At 36.3% G+C, this 19,850-nt stretch overlaps 2 protein-coding genes across 6 annotated transcripts; one reads left to right on the top strand and one right to left on the bottom strand.

The window, feature by feature from the left end:
• The first annotated feature begins 357 nt into the window (after window positions 1-357).
• On the top strand, window positions 358-6,075 carry LOC136238117 (post-GPI attachment to proteins factor 2-like). 3 transcript variants are annotated; one of them, XM_066028451.1, is made up of 5 exons: window positions 358-576; window positions 4,117-4,372; window positions 4,716-4,822; window positions 5,582-5,690; window positions 5,772-6,064. In XM_066028451.1, the coding sequence occupies exons 1-5, from the start codon at window positions 394-396 to the stop codon at window positions 5,900-5,902; spliced, it is 786 nt and encodes a 261-aa protein (XP_065884523.1). In that variant the 5' UTR covers window positions 358-393; the 3' UTR covers window positions 5,903-6,064. The 3 variants fall into 3 exon arrangements, with proteins under 3 accessions (XP_065884523.1, XP_065884524.1, XP_065884525.1); XM_066028452.1 differs by lacking the exon at window positions 5,582-5,690 and having other exon boundaries at window positions 5,856-6,075; XM_066028453.1 differs by lacking the exon at window positions 5,772-6,064 and having other exon boundaries at window positions 5,558-5,684.
• A 2,517-nt stretch (window positions 6,076-8,592) lies between these two features.
• On the bottom strand, window positions 8,593-12,248 carry LOC136238422 (uncharacterized). Of its 3 annotated transcripts, none has more exons than XM_066028876.1 (5): window positions 10,581-10,745; window positions 10,410-10,533; window positions 9,390-9,635; window positions 8,883-9,053; window positions 8,593-8,821 (listed from the first exon to the last, which is right to left on the bottom strand). In XM_066028876.1, the coding sequence occupies exons 2-5, from the start codon at window positions 10,512-10,514 to the stop codon at window positions 8,708-8,710; spliced, it is 636 nt and encodes a 211-aa protein (XP_065884948.1). In that variant the 5' UTR covers window positions 10,515-10,533; window positions 10,581-10,745; the 3' UTR covers window positions 8,593-8,707. The 3 variants fall into 3 exon arrangements, with proteins under 3 accessions (XP_065884948.1, XP_065884947.1, XP_065884949.1); XM_066028875.1 differs by having other exon boundaries at window positions 10,410-10,522; window positions 10,581-10,743; XM_066028877.1 differs by lacking the exons at window positions 10,410-10,533; window positions 10,581-10,745 and adding an exon at window positions 12,132-12,248.
• Window positions 12,249-19,850: the final 7,602 nt, after the last annotated feature.

The raw sequence follows: 19,850 nt of genomic DNA, 5'->3' as shown, positions 1-19,850 counted from the left end.
TCGCAAATCTGGCCACAACTAGCTATGATACTTTTTCTGTGCTGTTGAAACTGATGGTCAATCTTCTCATCATCAAAATACAAGCATGTAACTACAGTACTGATATGAAGTGACACAGAAAGGGATGAAAAACCTTTAACCAAGTTTGCAATTGGTTGCCCTTATAGAAAAGGAGATTAAAGTACATGATTGAGCTGAGCTGCAGGAAAAAGAAAGCTTCGGCAGTTAAAGCTAGCATGCATGGTCTTGCTTTAGCTATGTAGTGACTTGTGACGTGTGTATCATAATTGTAGTTAGAGAGTACACTGCTTGATAAGCATTGTGCGCACGTGACCGTTACTTAATATTATTTGTAATTGTGGGCTTTTATTTTTTGATGCAATCTCGGATGCAATGATCAGTCGCAGTCTGGAATTGCAGTTGCCAAAGTATACAACATCTGGGCACACCCTTATTAGCATTCCTTATACGCCGATATTTTTGATCAACGTTGGAATAGCACTGGGATCATTCTCGACGTGTGTCACGCTGGGATACGTGCTGCATTTTGAAGGCGCCACCGCTACCGAGTGTAAGGTACCAAGTACTTGTACTTCTTAATTGAGTTCACAAACTGCACTATCAAGTAAACAATCCGCACAGGTAAACAAACAAAGCTAGCGTTTCCCATAGGTGAGCCCATAGCCTGGTTCAAAGTTCCGCTAGCGCGCAGCCCGCTATAGGTTTAACTTGCAAGCGCCTGTGTATAAACAACTTGGAGGCAGAGTTGGAGGAACACTAGTCCTTGTATAAATGCTTCCTGATTTTCCAGGAATGGTATATTATTGATTAGCATAAATATTGCAAGCCTTGCTAGAGTTTTAGTTGCTCACACAGAAGTTGAACTTAAGGCTAACCACATTTCATTTCAGTACTGATAACTAGATATTGAGATATGAGCCGAGTATTTCCTAAAGGATATTAGAACCCTAAAGGATATTAGAACACTAAAAGATCAAGATATGAGGCCTGGATTAGGGTTCAGAGTTTGTTATATTACAGGGCAAAACATGGAGTGGTCTATTGTATAGAATCCATCCTAGTGCATGCAGATCAAGAATGATGAGAATACTTCAACAGGGCACAAGTAGCTATATTGCATGTGTACCCATTTACATAAGCTCACTTTATAAAATAGTATATTTTCTAGACTGTTTAGCATCTTACAATTTTTCCAGCATATAGCTACTGTATTTTGCACTCAAAAAAGGCATCGTTGTGTGCATGTAATTTCACAAAAGATCATGTCCCATATTACACATCATCTATAGCCAAGAGGCCAATTATCATGGGAACTGATCACTGATTGCAAGGATAATAGAAGTATATCAGTATATTTTGCATATTTGTGATGTCAGGTGTTGATATGAAGGATTTTCTAGTGTATCATATGCAGTGTGGCTGTATACTGTATATTAGAAAGCTTGGGCTTTCCTGCCCAAAAATATTACCAAGTCCATAAATGTCTTCAGAGCCACCGCAAACCCTTTCATCAAGTTTCTATGAACCTTGATTTTCTATTAACTGCTTGACTGACTGATTGCATGCTTTCATCCAAGCATAAGGTAACTTCACTGTTCAACATTGATTAGGCAAGAGATGTGGTTTTACCAACTTGTCCTATTCCATTCTTCCTTTGATGTGGTATACACTGGTTCACAGTCATAAATTTTGTTACAATAACAAACATAAAAAAATGAGATACTGTACATTTAAGTAGGGATCATAGACAATAAACAAGGGAGCTAGCCTAAACCTGCAGCTATACTAGTAGAAAGTTTATGTGTGAATGTGTATAATTATTAGAGATGGACCGATACCACTTTTTACCAATATTTCCGATACGAGTATTTGTACTGAAATTATTTGCCGATACCGATACCGATACTATGCATTGAAGCCTAGACAAGTTTATTATAGAAATTTCACTGTTGTGATACATAGCTAGCTATTAAAATATCACAGTACTTGATTGATCCCAGTTCAATCAAGTTTTAAAATATTCATTGTTTAACAGCTAATTTCTTGATTTGAGATAGTTTTCTTGTAAGCTTATTGATAAGGCAATTAATTACGTGGGCGGCCGATAATTGTACAATGTTTGTTACAGCTTTTCAACCAAACCTTTCATGAAAAAGCAAGCCAAGTAGTCATAAACTTATTTCTTGAGGCACTACCATTTAATTACAAAGGATTCACGTGCTCTAATATATTAGAATACACACGGAGCAATTGCAGCAATACTTGGAAAAGAGTAACAAAAGCTTTGTTTCGCTACTTTGTTAGCTCAACTAAGTTATTAGCTACTGGAAACTTAGCTAGAGATGGTTTAATAAAAGTGGTGAGTGTCTACTGTGGTATCTGTACCTTGTATTACCGATACCGATCCGATACCAATACTGGTATCGGTATCGGTCCACCTTTAATAATTATATGCATTACAGTTAAAGCCTCTGGCCATTAAATGACTGAAGTTCAACTATGCTCAGAAAATATCTGTTTTCAATGTGTGTTATCCCATAATGTTTGCTATTTTGTCTTAGTGTTTACATGTAAGACTACAGCAATGCTTTTTTCATTGTATAACTAATAATGATACTATATCAGTCATGCATGGTGATTCAGCTATTGTGTATAGGTATAATATGAAGTTTGCAGAGATTGTACTAAGATTAAGAATTTAACAGAGTGCAGAAGGTGCGTGGTGCCAATAATTGATCGAACAGGCTTGAAGTCAAATACATGAGTATTAGTACTCATATTCAGAAACTAAATAATACTCAGACATCAAAAATGGAATGGAATATGGAATTTGGAATTTGGTAACCCAAAAGGCGCCCTGTGTTGTGGCACCCGAGCAAAACGAGGGCGCTACTACAAGGCCTGAGGGTTTCTAAATTTCATGGAACCCTGTGTTTCAATGTCTAACTTATTATTAGACTACAGCTCTTTTCACAGCTGCTTGTGACATGAGAAATGTAGTGTTGAGTTGCGTTAGCAAGCCCATTACACCTCCCTGTAATTTTAGCTGTCCAGTTAAATGCATGTTTTGCTTTGCATCAGAGAAGGGGATCTATTGAGAAATTATTAACAAGGTTCTACACTTGTAAAGTAGCTATATGCTTAATTGTCTATTCAATTTGAGGCTGTGATTTCAAAGCTTGCATTAAACATGTGGCTTTGGCTATAAAATATGACATATCATGCAACTCTGGTGGTCAGTCAGTCATATGCACTTTTACTTGCTGTCACAGAAACATTAGTATATGAAGACTTGTAACAATATAAAGTGACCAGTGTTGCCAAAATCTATCTCCTAAATAAGTTACATATAGTGGAACCTCGATTATCCAAACACCGATTAACTGAACACTCAAATATCCGAACACCAAATCGACTGCTCAATTAGAGTGTTTTGTCAGCAAGTATATGCTTTATTAGAGTAGTTGAGCAAAACTCTGTGTATAAATATTTGGATGTTCGATTTTTATGTACTATTTGATTATATGAACACCCTTTCTCCCAATTAGTTTGGATAATTGAGGTTCCATTGTAATACATTTTTTCCAAGCATTACATAGTATTGTTAAATAGAAAAAGTAAGGGGGCTATGCAATTTTAATTATAGTCTTAAGGGACTGTGCAAACACACTACAGTTGCAAATCTGGATAAGTTTTAATAGATTCAGTCAAAATCCTTTTAAAATTTAGCTCAGTGTCTAGTAACTATATATTCCAGCAACCTGTGTTGACTGTTTTTAACAACCCTCAAACAATTGCATGTAACTGAAATGTTTTTATAGCTATTAAACTTTAGACTACCTCCTTACTATTGAGATACTCTAATAGAGTATAGTCATTTAACTACTCTAATAGCTATAGTTTAGAACAACATAGCTAGTTAGTTTTATTTCGCAGTTTAAAATGTTTGATTATTAACTAAAACTAAAACTAGTGGCCTAAAACACAATTTCAGAGCTTATAAGATATCAGAGGGCATATGCCCCCACAGAAAAAATCTCAATATAGATTCAGTACTAGCTGTTTTATTATGGAGAAATATATTTTGTGTTACAGGTACCTAATGTAGTACCTTCAATCAGTGCCATCACTGGAGGCTTCACACCAGAGAGATATGTATGGAGATATGGGATGGCCTATTTCTCCTGGCCACGTACCTTTGACTCATTTCTTATCTATGGGTTCTTTGCTGCTAGTTCACTAAATAGGAAGGCATGGTACTCCATCTTGAACAAAATCAGCTGGTTGTGTTACGTGATTGAGCATGTGTCACTCTTTGCTCTAACATATGTGTCATCCACTGAGAATTATGGTTAGTTGTAGCCTGCCTGTGTTCACCAGAACCCTTATTTTGTGTCCCTTATCACTGTACAGTCCACCCACTCACATACTTGGTGCTTTGGAACCCTTTAAATACCTGAGGGCTGTTTAAAGAAAGCCTATGAGTTATGTTGTTTGAAAATATTAATTCTTTAGTTCATCATTTATTGTTGGAAAGAACTTGTTAACATGAAAGGGTGGTTTTTTGAAATACAAAACATTCACTGTTCACCATTTTGGTATTGCTTCTTTTGTTTTGTGGAGCTCATTAGGTGAACACAAGCTGAGCATAGTTTGATTAGTTTGTGTTTTTACATGTTTTTGCTGCCCCACAGCTATCCATGAGAAAGGGTTCATATTTTTTGTGGCATGTTCAATTGGTCACATGGTGTTGTCTACCTATTTATTCAAGCATGCCCATCCTGAGCCACGGAACTACAACGTAAGTGATTTTACATACGCATAGCAAGGAAGGTTCGGTCATGTGTCCAGATTATCTCCATATATGCGTCAAAATGATTTGCCTATTGCAGTTTTTTTGTGGCTAAAACTTTACTGTTTAAGTGGTTAATCGTGTTATTACACAGATAATTTTGCAGGTGGCTGGTTTTGGTGATCTCAATACACAGCTAGCACTATGGGACCAAGATTCCATTAAATATTGCTCACACCCATTAATTAAGTATTCATAGGTACCCTTCCCATGAAGGTTGCGGTAGAAAATGTCATAATAATATCCACATATTACATCTACTAAAACCTCATGAATTTTCATCTTCACTGCCAATATAGTAAAATGAAACCATTTTCGTGGCCACACAAAGTCAATATGAATGGGCAACCCGTTGGTATTTTATGGTGCACATAGAAGAGACTTCAATGGACATTACAACATGGAATTTTGTATTACAAACTTATTGGTAGGGTGCCCATTGATTTAGCTAAATTCATGGAGTATTCATGGACATTTTGTTGGTATCGTTGTGTTCTGTGACTCATAGTCTATTTCCTATAGCTTTCGCTGTATACTCCTGTAGGACTCTGGAAACACTAATTGCTCATAAAGAACACCATTAATACCAGCATTTATCAGAAGCACATCGCAACAAAATTGCACATCTGTGACACATGATCAACTTGGTCCTCTTCTAGTATTATCATTGTTCTTCACACACAGCCATTTTGAATACTTGTCCTACAGGAAAGAATGTCATGGAGATTACGATTGTGTAGTATGATTGTATTCTTTTTATCACTTCTACTAAGTGCTTACTTCTTTGTCAGACACACTTTATATTGTGAACCCTACAGTATCCTTGGGTATGTTTTATTAGAGTGTTTCAGTAAATTATGCTTTAATGTACAGTTGTAATCCTTAAAACCTGTTACAGTGTACAGTTTCTATGGCTTTTCTGAATATGTGTTGATATTATCAAATGTCTCATTCCACTGCTCCCAATATTATGATCTCGCAGGATGTCGGTTGATGATAACTTCTCCCCTGATAACCAAACACTTCTGACAATTAATATTTATTTATGTATGTAGTATTTTCTTGTAATATCTATGATTCGGTTTCTTTAAATTTTAATGTAATGATCAATAAAGTAACAGGGATAAAGAATAGTATAAATTTTCAAAAGTATCAGACCAATATCAAATTGGCCAATAACACAGTTGTACTCTTGTTATGTGCACTATGAATAAAATAATCCCTCGAAGCTCATTTTATCAAATATTATGTTAACTATGTAAATTCAGGTGATGAGAAACAAGTTACATTCCAACCAGCTTTGTTGATCTGGATTTCGTCAGTTCAAAACAGAAATGGGCAGCAATTGTTTTGCTAATTTGATCAGCAAATTACTGATGTTTAAGTCTTTCGAATGTTCAGAGTTTGTTGACAGTTATATGAGGCTGGCTTTATCAACTGCATAGCTGCTACGTACACTAGCTATCATGCTGTATGTTTACTGGTCAGTGTAAATGTGCCGCATGTATCAGTATAACCAACGTTTATTGTGCAGGTATTATATGTAAACAGAATAATTCTAGAGCGTGTAAGTTCAGCCTGAAATTATCTGTTTTAATGGACATGCTCACATTTTAACATTTGTATTCACCCCTATACCTTATCTTCTGAGTATGAAACTCCAGTTCTACTGGTCAGTATGTTAACTGTATACAATCACAGCTTGTATGTTTGAATTCCTAGCTTATGAGCCGCCGAAGGCAGACATGTACTGTACATGTACACCCAGCCGCCTGTATCTTATAGCTAGCTATGCTACAGTCATATACATGCACTAAAACTTAACCATTGATGGTAGTCAACTTCATGCAGAGACAATTATAATTTTTTATGATACACTGCTGTTTTACACAATTTGGGATTCAGGGAATACATCAACAGATTTACTTCACCTATGTATAATGGTATAATCATTAGCTATTGCATGTGTTGCTACTTCACTATAAAATATATGCAACTTTGAGCTACTTCCTTGTATTTTGATCTGACATTTTGTCAGGCAGGTTCCATTGTGGTCAGCCATGCATGATATTTGCAATTGCCTGACAAATGGCCTATGTCAGGCAGTCATAATTGACTCTGGAGAGTCTCATGTATACTACAAGTAAGTTGTAGAATCACCAGTCACCACTGATTAGAATTGTTTTTAAATCTGAATAGTATGTAGGACATAAGGGGTGATGTAGATGCTTAATTAATTATGGAACATGAAGCAACTAAAGTTTTATATGCCAGTGCTTAGCTACCATTGAAGCAACCAAGGCAGTTGCCTTAGGAAACTGAAGAGAATTCAGTCCTGCAAAAGATCAAGACTCTCTAATAGAACAGTCACATTTGTTCAACTCTAGGAAAACTTGATTGTTTCTCATCCCCCACCCACATCCCTTTTTACCCCACCGCCTCTAATTTCATTATTGCTATTATCAATCATGTACACACTTATTTTGATGCTAAAAAGGCTGGCTATCATTTTACAGCTCAGTAACTATTTATTGCACCATGGTAAAACGTAAGTGCTATTTCTTAAAAGACTTTAGCTAACCTTTATAGTAACAGACAGCTTGATTTCCTTAATAATGAACAATGAAAAACGACATCCCGTCTGCATGGAAATCCAAATTTTTGTGGATGAGAAACAAGTAATCAAGTTTGCTTGGCCTAATATAGTAGTTAGGTTTGCCTCGTCTTCTAAAAGTTTCTGGCTACACCGTACCCTTGTGCACATGCAGCTATTATTAAGTCTAGATCTGTTGCCACTTATCAACATGTACAGAGGTAAATACACCACAGGAAGACTGTCTACAGCTGTACCTCTTGAGAGCATTATAAATATGGTCTTAATGTGATCATACTCCACCTTTCAACTGAGTGGTATTACACCTACGTTACTATAGTGATAGCATAAAATTATTATACACTAGGTAACAAGCCCTTTGCACTTCACCAGTAGCACTTTAAGATGATCACATACAGTTTATCTAGCTGAAGCCATATAAGCAAGCACACTTGCTAAAACTGTACACTCTCCATATTCTTTTGGGATAGGGGAGGGCAAATAGTGTTACCCTCCCCCTGTGGGTTCTGGCCGCCCCTCAATTGCTCATGTAAGGTCAGTCACTGGGTATCCACCAAGTTTGGCGTTGATAGGCCAAAATGCAAACTGCACTTGCACACATGCATACACACACAATTCTAATAGATAGAAGATATCGCAACAAGAGTGTATACAATTTAGGGCTCAAACGAATATCCGAATACCATTTCTGGTATTCGAATATTCGTTTCAAAGGAAATATATAACATTAGTGTGTAGAGTACATGGAAATTCTTATCTTACATAAGCATATCTATGATATAAGTGATCAAATCATGTTGATTCTGAATTGTATTAAAGAGACATCTTGTACAACAGGATTATTGATATCTCGTCCATACCAATGCTGAAAAAGAATATTCGAATATTCGGTAGTTGTGAATAAAGAATATTTGAATAGTAAAAACCACTATTCGTTTGAGCCCTAATACAATTGCAAATGTCCAAATAGTCTGAAACAAACTATCTATATATGTTAAATGTTTCCTGTAGACATTTTTTCACAATCATCAGAAAACTTTGCAAGTGAGTATGTGATTAATATGCGACTATTCTGAAATACTTACTCCAAGACCCTCAATACAAGTTAATTGTTACAATTAGTAAAATTAAAGTGTGCAAAGTATTGCATAATAATTATGCACACAGTATATACAACACATAATGAAATTTGTGTTTTATTTGAGAGTTTCAATGGCCTACTACACTTGATCCTCTGCTCTTGCTTTAGCTATACCAGCAATTTTTAATACTAAATGAATTACCTCCCACACTACACCGATAACAATGATCACAAGTGTCAGTGCACTGATCACCTGTAACACACATTGATGTATACAATAAGCAAACCATGATGTTAAGAAATAATATACTTACAACTGATGCTAAGAAATTATCACCAAATTCTCTTAGCTCATCACAAGCTGGATCTCCGGGATATTCTTCATCACAATTATCGGCGTCATCATATGCGGCTTGCCGAGTTCCACTAAATCCAGCACAAGCCATTAAAATTGCAAGACCAAGTATAGTGTAACGGACTATGTCCTAAAATTGAAATAACATCAATAGACATGCAAGTACATAAAAATGAATCTACCTCCCAAAACTCAGACAAAGAACTACCAATTTTTGCTTAATTACGTATATACTGCATTTGTAATCTGTATTTTGAATGGGTTTGTTATGTGTTTCAAATATTTCCATTGCTCACAATAACCCTCCCAAACATGCTGTCACAAAATTGACAGATTCATTACACACCCCAGTGAATAACAAGTCCTTCACAAAGATACCAAGACCATCAAACACCGCCATCACTATGACGTATCAGGTCCTTCATAAACTTACTGGCCATTTCACTATGACATACACAGCTCTTACCAATATTCCAAAGACAATGGTGAAATTACTACCACAAAATCTTGAGGTGATAAGGCGTAATGGAGCACATGTCAGTTCAATGATGATAGCAACAGATGCCACTATCATGATCCAAATGGCAGTCAAATTTCCAGGTAGCTGATATGACCAGTACTTCTCATCACCTCTGTCTTCTTCTGGTGTAACGGAATGATCATTAAACCCCAACACAGTGCCACCCACAACCAGACAAGCAATTAGCATCCCCTACAATGAAGGTGGCATAATATTCACCATGTGATTTGATTGATTTATAAATTACCCCCAACTACCGTTCTTCTTGCCAGAGCAGCATACAATACAGACAAATACACATAGCTAGCTAACAAGCACAAAACTTAACATATGAATAAGTACCTGTAACCCAATGTAAAACATCTCAGTTAAGTTGTAGTCATGAAAGTAAAAATAACTGGTAACTTAAAGAGCTGATATCTTATACAAAGCGAATACATGGACACAAAATACAAAACAAAACACTGGCAAACTGAATGCAACAGAACTTTACTGAAGGTAAATTACAAAAATCATTGAGCAGATTAGCTACATAAAAACAGAAAGAACGACTGTGATATAGCAAACGTAAAAACGTGGCGGGTCTATAATTATAATGCTTGAATCCCTTGTAATGGTGTATGCATCAATGGCGGATCCAGGATGGGGCATTTGGGGCAAATGCCCCCCCCTTCAAGAAATTGCATACAAGATCGAGATACTCTAATAGAGCAGTCAATTACTCTAATAAAGCAGTCACAATGTTCATGAGGCAGTGTAGCTTACCTATGAAGCTATAAATAGGATTTTATTTTACATAACAGACGTAATATAGTTGGTAAAGGATAACTAGCTATTATTGTTGTGACCTTTTGTTTTTTTTTTGGTCTTCAACTGGTTTTCAGCAAGTTCTTCAACTGTTTTTCAGAAAGGTGCCCCCCCTCTTTCCAAACTCTGGATCCGCCCCTGTGCATGACTACAACTTACCAATATGAGTAGTTTAATTACTACTTCCACCACTGAGGTTACCAAACGGACTTTGACGGCTGTTTTCGGTACCCCCTCACTCTCAGCAATGAGGATATTCTCCATGATGAATGCTATATTATAGCTAGACAAGTCAAATGCGGTCGCCTATCGTACTGAACTATTAATTACCTTCAGTTAGCTACACGATAGGTGGAGTACTTAATATCAAGTCACTGGTTGATCCGTGTCAATTTGACTATCTAGAAAATTCAGTTGAGTATCTTCTCTAGTTTGCTGTTTCTCTACGGTACTTATAAAATAAAATACTGGCTCGAACTGTTGCACTTTGCCCTTCATTTTTGTATGACCTGTGACCTCTCGAAAAACATTATTATATTTTTGGTCCGCACGTGAGCTGCATGGGCAGTCTCGCGTGCATTACTATATTAGCTAGCACTTTACAGTGACCAGCACTGAACTTGGTACGTAGCTAGGGACCAGATTTTTATCATCGTGCATGTACGTAGCTAGAATATGCTAATTAGCTATTATAGTAGAAGAATAAGAATTCAGTTTAAGTTGGATTAGCCCAATCAAAGCGGGCGGATCAAAGGCCTGAAAAAAAGTAACTGAAACAAGGAGTAACTTTCATGGGTACACTTGTTTTACAACCAAGGCATTCTTGTAGCTATGCATTTAAAAACTAGTTAGTTCTTACAACGTAAATTAATCTCTTCTGGTGTCCAATAACATTGAGTGAAATCCAATTGTTACACTGACATCCTTAGTGAGACCTACATTAGAGCGGTATTCTGCCACAGTGTGGTCCCCACACCTTCAATATCAGAAACACCAAATAGAAAAGGTTCAGTGCAGTGCTGGCCTGTTCGCTTTGTTAAAAATGACTTCTATCACAGTAATGCCGGTAACTACCATGCTCAAACATCTTAAATGGCCACTGCTCGAACACCAAAGAAGTTTCTTAAACTTGATAATATTTTACAAAATATTACATGGTCTTGTTGACATCTCATAATTTATACACCCCTCTCAACACCTACCTGTGGACACAACCAGCATTTCATCATTCCTTTTGCTATAACTGATACATATTTAAATTCTTTCCTATACCCTCTGCTATCAATTTGTGGAATTCTCTACCTGATTCATCATGTTAGTTCAACTGGATGATTTAAACCAATTTAAAGATGATTTATCCTTATAGCTACCTATTCCCAACAGACTGATTTTATGTGTGATTATCTGTAGTGTGTTTATACTCTTTTTGTGAGTTCTACACAGTAATTAACAATAACAATAATAGTTGGATTAAGATTGATTCTTGGCCACTCCAGATATCAGCTCTTTAAGTTACCAGTTATTTTTACTTTCATGACTACAACTTAACTGAGATGTTTTACATTGGGGTACAGGTATTTGTAGTTTCTTGGACGCGCCTTTTTGTTTGGCGTAGGTGTTTTGGGGTGGCCATATATGCATGCAAGGTAAAAGTACCATAAAATACATGACCAATGTGGTGTACAATTGAGAGCAGTAGTTAGCACATGCAGTACTTAAATTCTCTACTCTTACATTAGCCACACTGCAGCAGTACAGAATATCAAATAAATAATCTCCATGCCAACAACAACAACTATTTATTGGAACTGTCACTGCACATAATTATCAACTGTAACATACATCAATGTAAATGCAAATAGCTAGTAAATATATCCTTACAATAGCAGCTAAGAAGTCATCTCCACTGTCCCTTAGGTACTTCTTATCACATTCATCAGCATCATTATAAGGTTTTTGACTGTTCTTGTTTTGCTACACTATACATAGCTGCCACGAGCTAACAGAATTGCAAGAGCAAGTAGAATAGAATGTACGAAACAATGTCCAAAAAATGCAGATATAATCACACTTATGACAACATACGACTTCATTCCATGCTAGTCATGTCATGTAGTATACTGTATGTTGTATTTTCATAAACTGTACTTGCCATGGCCAGTTTAAATATAGCAGCATAAATTTTGCAACTCATGCCTTCATCTCAGTTGACATAATTATAGATCTGCCTAGACTGAAAAATATTCATCACTCTGATCTGTCATCAGTTAGTATTGTGTTTATTTGTAATTCAGCTGATCAACTGCTGTGAAACAAATTGTTGAGGAATGCCGGCATGGCCCATGAAAAATGTCATGCACACTAAGCATGTAAATTTATACTTGGCATATACAGAAATGTTCTGCCTTATTATTATTCTGCTGTATGTATAAAAGGCACATGAGCTCAAGATAGGTCGACAGCAGTTCATTTGATGGTTCAAGGGCAAAGAAGGCACAAAATAGCTATAATCACAACCGGCTATTTATACAAAAATTACCAGAATGTTTGGGAACAGGCCAGATACAGGAAAACATGGCAACAAACAATGATCAGATCTGGGCCTGTAAATTCTTGCTCACTCACAACATACCATTTCATTAATACTTTGAGATATTCTAATAGAGCAGTCAATTAAGTAACTACTCTAATAGAGAGAACAAAGCTATAGTTTAGGACAGCATAGCTAGTTAGTTTTTATTTCGCAGTTTAAAACATTGATTATTAACTAAAAGCAGTGGCCTAAAACACAATTTCAGAGCATACTATATAATATCAGGTGGGAACCACTGATTTTGTGACATTTCCAGAAACCCTCTTTAAAAATCCTAGATCTACCACTGCATGCACTGAAAGATAGCACACAAACTTTAAGTGCATGTGTGTTGTAAACTAAACTGCAAGGTTTAGATAATCTAAAAATAAATTTAAAAACTAATGTCCATTTGGTTCCACAAGGGGTACTTTGAGACAATAGGTCACTCTCTAGAGTTCCTATGGACATATATATACTTGAAATTGACAAGGAGAAAACATCCTGACTGCCTGGCAGACGCCTGTAAGCGTTCAAGTGTTAATCAGACTTAAAAAGGTATTTTCTCTGGGGTTCCCCATACATTTTAAATGAAAAAAATGGTTGAGAAGCCATCTAGTAACTTGGACTGTCTTGAAACTGCAGCTGCTTCTAGTTGCAAGTTTGTTCATGTAATGCATGAGAGTAACTTAGGGTTTATTGGATCTCAGCGATCTTTGCGTGCTTTGTGGTGAGCAAATATGTTTCACCTATATATGTACTGCACACATGTTGTATATACACCTATAGACAAGTGGCTATCTCAAGTAAGTAAAAGATTTAATTAGCAACTTAACTATAAGGCTACTTATTAATTTGTTTTAGATCCTCCGCCCACATTGCTATGTCTCACCACTTATAATTAAATTTGGTCATTTGAGTTTTCACCATTACTTCATCATCCAATTTAATGATTGTATTAAGTTATAAGCAAACTTGCTTAGCTACATAGCTAGGCATATAGAGAAAGGAAAAGCTACGTAGATGGGCTGAAGAGTAATCCCAATATCAGAAAAAGGGACTTTAAAACCGTTTCACTTCAAGATCAAGATACACTAAAATAGAGCAGATAACTGACTCTAATAAAGCAGCTCAGTCAGCCTGAGTCAGGTGAATGTGTAAGATTGTAATGAATAATGAACCACCCGTCCACATTGGTTTATAGACTAATTTTCTAATCTGAAACGAAAAATTAACAATGAGTGGCCTAACAGTAAACAACTAAAGTTAAGGTATAGCTATTATGGTAATGTAACAATAACCTAAGGTGGAGTTGTGGTTTCAATTATGCCATTGTTATGCCGACTTTGAAGTAGTTCGTACTTTTGAGTTGGTATCACAACCATCTGAAAAGTATGGAAATTGCTAACTTGAGCTAAGTAACTACACACTTTTAAAGTAAGCACCGGTATATAGCTGCCAGCTGCATCTGAGAGTTATTATAATATACGGTCAGTTGCAAAGCTTTTTAACAAATGACTCTACTTAGATGTAAAGTGCTTGATGATTTCCACAATGATCAATGTATGGACAAACCCCATCCCCACAGTATTTGTTCTAGGATTTCCCCTTTGGGGGCGAGGGGGGAATCAGGAATTTGGGGAGTGACCACATGAAAGCCTATTGTAGCTATAGTTGTCCAAATTTTCAACTATAGCTATGTAATATTTTCCAAACTAGTTAGTCATTAAGGCTGTGTCATGAGTGTTGATTTTGATTATGTGATTGGGTGAAGACAGATCCTATACGATTGGTAGAGTTTGATGCATGAGCATAGTAATGATGACATTAATATCTAGGACAACCATCCATGTGCAACTAAATAATAGTTATACGGGCACAATGTGGAGTCTATGAAATTTATAAACCGGAAGGCCCGGGCTGTAGCGCACGAGCGAAGCGAGGGCGCTACTAAGGGCCTGAGGGTTTATAAATTTCATAGACTCCACATTGTGCCCGTATAACTGCTTTAGACTCTATTTCACATTACACTCAGATCACTTACCTTATCCATGGCTGTTTCTGCTGTAGGCTCGGCAAAAGCGGCTGGTTTTCTTACGATAATACTAGCGCCATGGCAACTATGCGTCCTCACATGACTAAATAATCGCGCTCGTTAAATTACTGCACGTGAACAACGCATAGTGATTGGACAAATCCGATTTTGAGCATATGTCAAATTGTGCTTAAAGGCGTGGAGTATATTAGAAAACAAGGTGGAGTATATGAGATTTATTACCCACCCAAAACAGCCTAAATAGAGTCTAATTTCATACATTAGTTGCACATGGATGGTTGTCCTAGATATTAATGTCATCATTACTATGCTCATGCATCAAACTCTACCAATCGTATAGGATCTGACTCTATTAGACTCTATTTAGGCTCTATTTAGGCTGTTTTGGGTGGGTAATAAATCTCATATACTCCACCTTGTTTTCTAATATACTCCACGCCTTTAAGTACAATATGACATATGCTCAAAATCGGATTTGTCCAATCGCTATGCGTTGTTCACGTGCAGTGATTTAAAGAGCGCGATTATTTAGTTACGTAAGGACGCATAGTTGCCATGGCGCTAGTATTATCGTAGCCGCTTTTGCCGAGCCTACAGCAGAAACAGCCGTGGATGAGGTAAGTGATCTGAGTGTAATGTGAAATAGAGTCTAAAGCAGTTATACGGGCACAATGTGGAGTCTATGAAATTTATAAGCCCTCAGGCCCTTAGTAGCGCCCTCGCTTCGCTCCTGCGCTACAGCCCGGGCCTTCGGGTTTATAAATTTCATAGACTCCACATTGTGCCCGTATAACTATTATTTATTCCATTGTCTAATGTATGAAATTATTCCATTAGCTAATAGTACATTTGTATTTTGAATCTGTTGAATAGATCTGTGTGAGATCACTGAGATATTAATTGCATTGGCCATACTTGTAATATGACACCACAAAGCACTAGCAAATTAAACATCTGTATGGGTGGATGTCTTATAAGTTATTTGAAATTGAATAATGAGATTAAATCTTTGTTGGCTATGCATACATGCCATTTTAAAAGTAGCTAAATGGCTTAGAAGTTTTTATAAAATTGAGATTAAATTTAAGGACAATTTTTGGGAGCTAAGCTGCAATTTAGAAAACTTGGTAAACTTGGGATCTCAGATATTAATAGTAGAGCTGCTAAGTGAAAAAAAATTGTTTACTTTTTGATAAAAGTGCTAACCTTGGTACAACATTTGCTTACTGCACACTATTTCATATTAGATATGGTGCCATTAAAATTACCACTTACATCATGCTCAAAGAACTTGAAAAGTAAAATCAATAAAAATGTATTTGGAAAGAGCCTAAAAGTGCTCAATAGTAAATAATACTGGAACTTCGCATCTGAATTGACAAGCAAGGGATGGTCATATCCAAAAGCTGATTAAGGCAGACAGGTGATTAGCTTGCCGTTTTAAAAGGCACAGAATGTCATGGCAAATGAAGCCATAGATGTGTAATATATTATCTCTATTGGATTGCGCCTGTGCTTTTAACACTGAAATATTGACTCTATTAGAAGTGTCTAAAAACAGGTTATTTTATGATTGCACCTGTAAATTTGAAATACATTCATGCTATTTAAACTAAAACAAAGATTTTGAATACGCTTGTATGGTTTCCTAATTAGCTAGAAATGGGCTTATTACCTAGTTTAAAAGTTTCAAAACATGCCCTAAGGAATGGTTTTGATGTTGCACCGTATCTCAAGTGATTTAGTATACCTTACTCAATTTCCACCAAAAATTTGGTGCTTTTATCACAAAGTGAACAATTTCATCAAAATTCATTGCTGAGCTGCTGTACTATGAATAGCCATCACTATTTATAACAATTTTTGTAAGTTGTATAGCTATGTAGCTACCCTATAGGAGACTTTTAAAAATTAAATGATCTGATACTGAATCTGAGATCATTTTAAGGTTGTGTTTGCAATTTTAACCAGGGAAATTTTTACATATTTATCACTCTGAGATTGAATTTTAAAAACAACCTTAACCTAAGTATAATCTATAGTAGTTACTCACAATTTTATGGGGTGAGTCTGAAATTTTAGAGGGAAAGTTCCCCCTAACAGCCTTAGAATAAACACTGCATCCCCATAGGAGCTCGGATGTGACAGAGCAATCCCAAGTTAAACAGGATTCTCAAAATATACAAAGATTTTTTATAAAAATCTCTGATACTGGATTAAAGGGACAACCGGAACAAGAATCAGTTCTGATTCACATGTAAGATGGCATGCATGTGGAGTAAGCAGGGAAAACCAACTGGAGACAAATGGCGCAACTGAAATGCACTGTTATTGTAGCTATGCATGCCAAAATGTTAATGCATGCTGGTAGACTTGTTGGCTATGTCAGAGGACTCTGTTATGTATATCTATACAAAGTATATAAACTGATTGAATAGTATAAAACTTTCTAAAAAAATCGATTACCATGTGCTACTTCTGTAGTAGCTAACGCATGCCGGATATTACCACACTCAAGGGACCAAATTTAGCAGCTCTCACCAAATTTAATAATTATTGAACTGATGGACCAACCGCTTCAATAATTAATTGTGTAGTCTTTTAATTGATTATGCTGTTCTCAAACATATTATATCACCCTCAACATAAATATTCCATCACCTGTATCAAATTTCAATTAATTGTGCAACTCTAGTCTCTTTATAGCTAGCTAATTTCAGCACAATTGCAACCCATTATGTTTCAGCACATGCAAGGCTTCACCCACTTGACTCGGCACATCAATTCACTAAACAAGATCCTACAAAATTATTTTGACATTAGCTAATAGATATAGCTACTACACCACTCAATTATATGTTTAACTTGTTTGTTTTTGTTTTTAACTTTCTAACTGAGTAGTGTAGTATTAGCTATAGTGTCAAAATAATATGACAATAAAATGTTTAGTGTTATTGTTATTGTTATTAAAGCTTTACAGTGACCAGCACTGAAGGTCTGACAGCAACATGTGTCGAGTGGGTCAGTGAAGCCCTGTGCTGAAGTATAATGAGTTGTAGTGGACAACTGTGCTGAAATTAGGTAGCTATCAGTGTTGGGAGTAACGCGTTACTTACGTAATATTATTACTTTTGTGGTAACAAAGTAATATAACGAAATACGCTATGAAAACAGGTAATATAACGCAAGATACTTTACTTACAAACGTAACGCATTACCTAAGTAATATAATTACTGTAACGAGTCTAATATGACGTAACATTATTACTAAAAGTAACGAAGTTACTAATCTCGTTAGTAATCCTCTGAGTAACGCCTAACCACAATGGAGTAACGAGGCTTATTGAATGAAGCTTATTCACTAGCTTCTTACTTATAACCAAGATTTGTACATTGTCCAACAATGCAATCATGTCACGTGATAAGGTGGTAGTTTCACACGTGACAGCTTAAGGCTGTGGACACAAAGTAATATAATATGTAATATTATTACAGTTACTTTATTTTATGGGTAATATGTAACTGTAATTAAATAGTTCTGTTGCAAGTAATATGTAATATGTAACTAGTTACTTTTACAAAGTATCTTGCCCAACACTGGTAGCTATATATAATGAGTTGCACAATTAATTTTTGATACTATAGCGCCCCCCATAATCTATGATGTTTACCTCATGGTAAACTTTAATAGCTAGTTTCATTTAATTTAATTGCTTAGCTAATTACGCACGTAGCTGTAAGCAGCAATTGTACATGTGTGGGGGTATATGTAGTTCCGGGTCAATTCCTGACCTGACCCTGATTTACCCACCCCTGAATGCTGCATGACCCGGGGGCGGATCCAGGGGAGGGCTTTGGGGGCTGAAGCCCCCCCTTCTTATTTAGGCTTTACTTGATCAATATGCTGAGTATTATAATGAAATTTTGTCTTAGCATAATTATATGATCACTAATAATACAAATACTCATAAAACCACCTTATAAACATCTTTCCAAGGTATTATCAGTGGATTTATACTAAAGTTTGTGTAACAAGAACCCGGATCAGCATTGGAGGTGTACAAGATCGAGATACTCTAATAGAGCAGTCAGCTAACTACTCTAATAGAACATTCACTGGAAGCATATAGTTGGTTCTGTTATGGAATTTTTCCAAATCTGCCTGTACCTATACATACAATGAAGTGCATTGGTCTGTTTAAAGGGCTTCATTCATCTACTTGTGTAGTTAATATGTATGGCAATACTTAATTCAGGTACACAATTTCCATTAAAAATGCTCTCAGATTCAATCTTGTATTGTTCAAATTTCTAAATTTTCCATTTTCAACATTATTATTCTAACATGCACCTATTCAGTGTTGTGCAATTGTGAGAGGGGTGCGTCATGTACTTGGTTGTCTATACCTACCCAAACGTTTCCATTAGCAAAATGCTTCAGAGAGCCATACCTATAATCTAAAGGCAGTATATAAAATATCTACAGGCAGAAAATATTATGAATTTTATGTGAAAATGTCTCCAAATTGCAATATTTTAGCATCTATTTTTCAAAATTTTCCTGAGGGGGCATGCCCCCAGACCCCGCATGCTTCACACATCTCTACCCAAGAGATTAGTACCTTGAGTTAGCCCCCCCCCCTTTATAAATCCTAGATCCGCCCCTGTACGCATGCCCAACTGCCTGAGTGCAGAGGGCATACATATCAGGCAAAGCCCGAATGCCCCATGTTACAACTAATATGTAACACTTATTAGGCTGATAGCCTGTTTAGGGAAATCAATCACCCAAGCCAATACGAGTGCAGCCACTGGATGTATTATATATGCTTACCTAAAATTTTTGATTATGGGTTAGCAGCTAGTACGTTCTGGTTACATTTCGGTTATGATATCCTAGAGATATCACAGAGAATTTAGGTTATGTGAGTTTATTGTTTTAATCAGTGCTATTGAATCGTTTATGCCATGA

Source organism: Dysidea avara, chromosome 11, assembly GCF_963678975.1.
Source record: "Dysidea avara chromosome 11, odDysAvar1.4, whole genome shotgun sequence".
Taxonomy (NCBI): Eukaryota; Metazoa; Porifera; class Demospongiae; order Dictyoceratida; family Dysideidae; genus Dysidea; species Dysidea avara.
This window is presented reverse-complemented; position numbering and strand designations above follow the sequence as displayed.

Excerpts from the sequence above, each read along its gene's own strand:
- LOC136238117 (XM_066028451.1), top strand. The coding sequence starts at position 394 with ATGATCAGTCGCAGTCTGGAATTGCAGTTGCCAAAGTATACAACATCT. Across the intron at positions 577-4,116 it reads CCACCGCTACCGAGTGTAAG|GTACCTAATGTAGTACCTTC; the intron begins GTACCAAGTACT and ends TTTGTGTTACAG. Across the intron at positions 5,691-5,771 it reads TTTATATTGTGAACCCTACA|TGTACAGTTTCTATGGCTTT; the intron begins GTATCCTTGGGT and ends AACCTGTTACAG.
- LOC136238422 (XM_066028876.1), bottom strand. The coding sequence starts at position 10,514 with ATGGAGAATATCCTCATTGCTGAGAGTGAGGGGGTACCGAAAACAGCC. Across the intron at positions 9,636-10,409 it reads TAATTAAACTACTCATATTG|GGGATGCTAATTGCTTGTCT; the intron begins GTAAGTTGTAGT and ends CCTTCATTGTAG. Across the intron at positions 8,822-8,882 it reads ATAATTTCTTAGCATCAGTT|GTGATCAGTGCACTGACACT; the intron begins GTAAGTATATTA and ends TGTGTGTTACAG.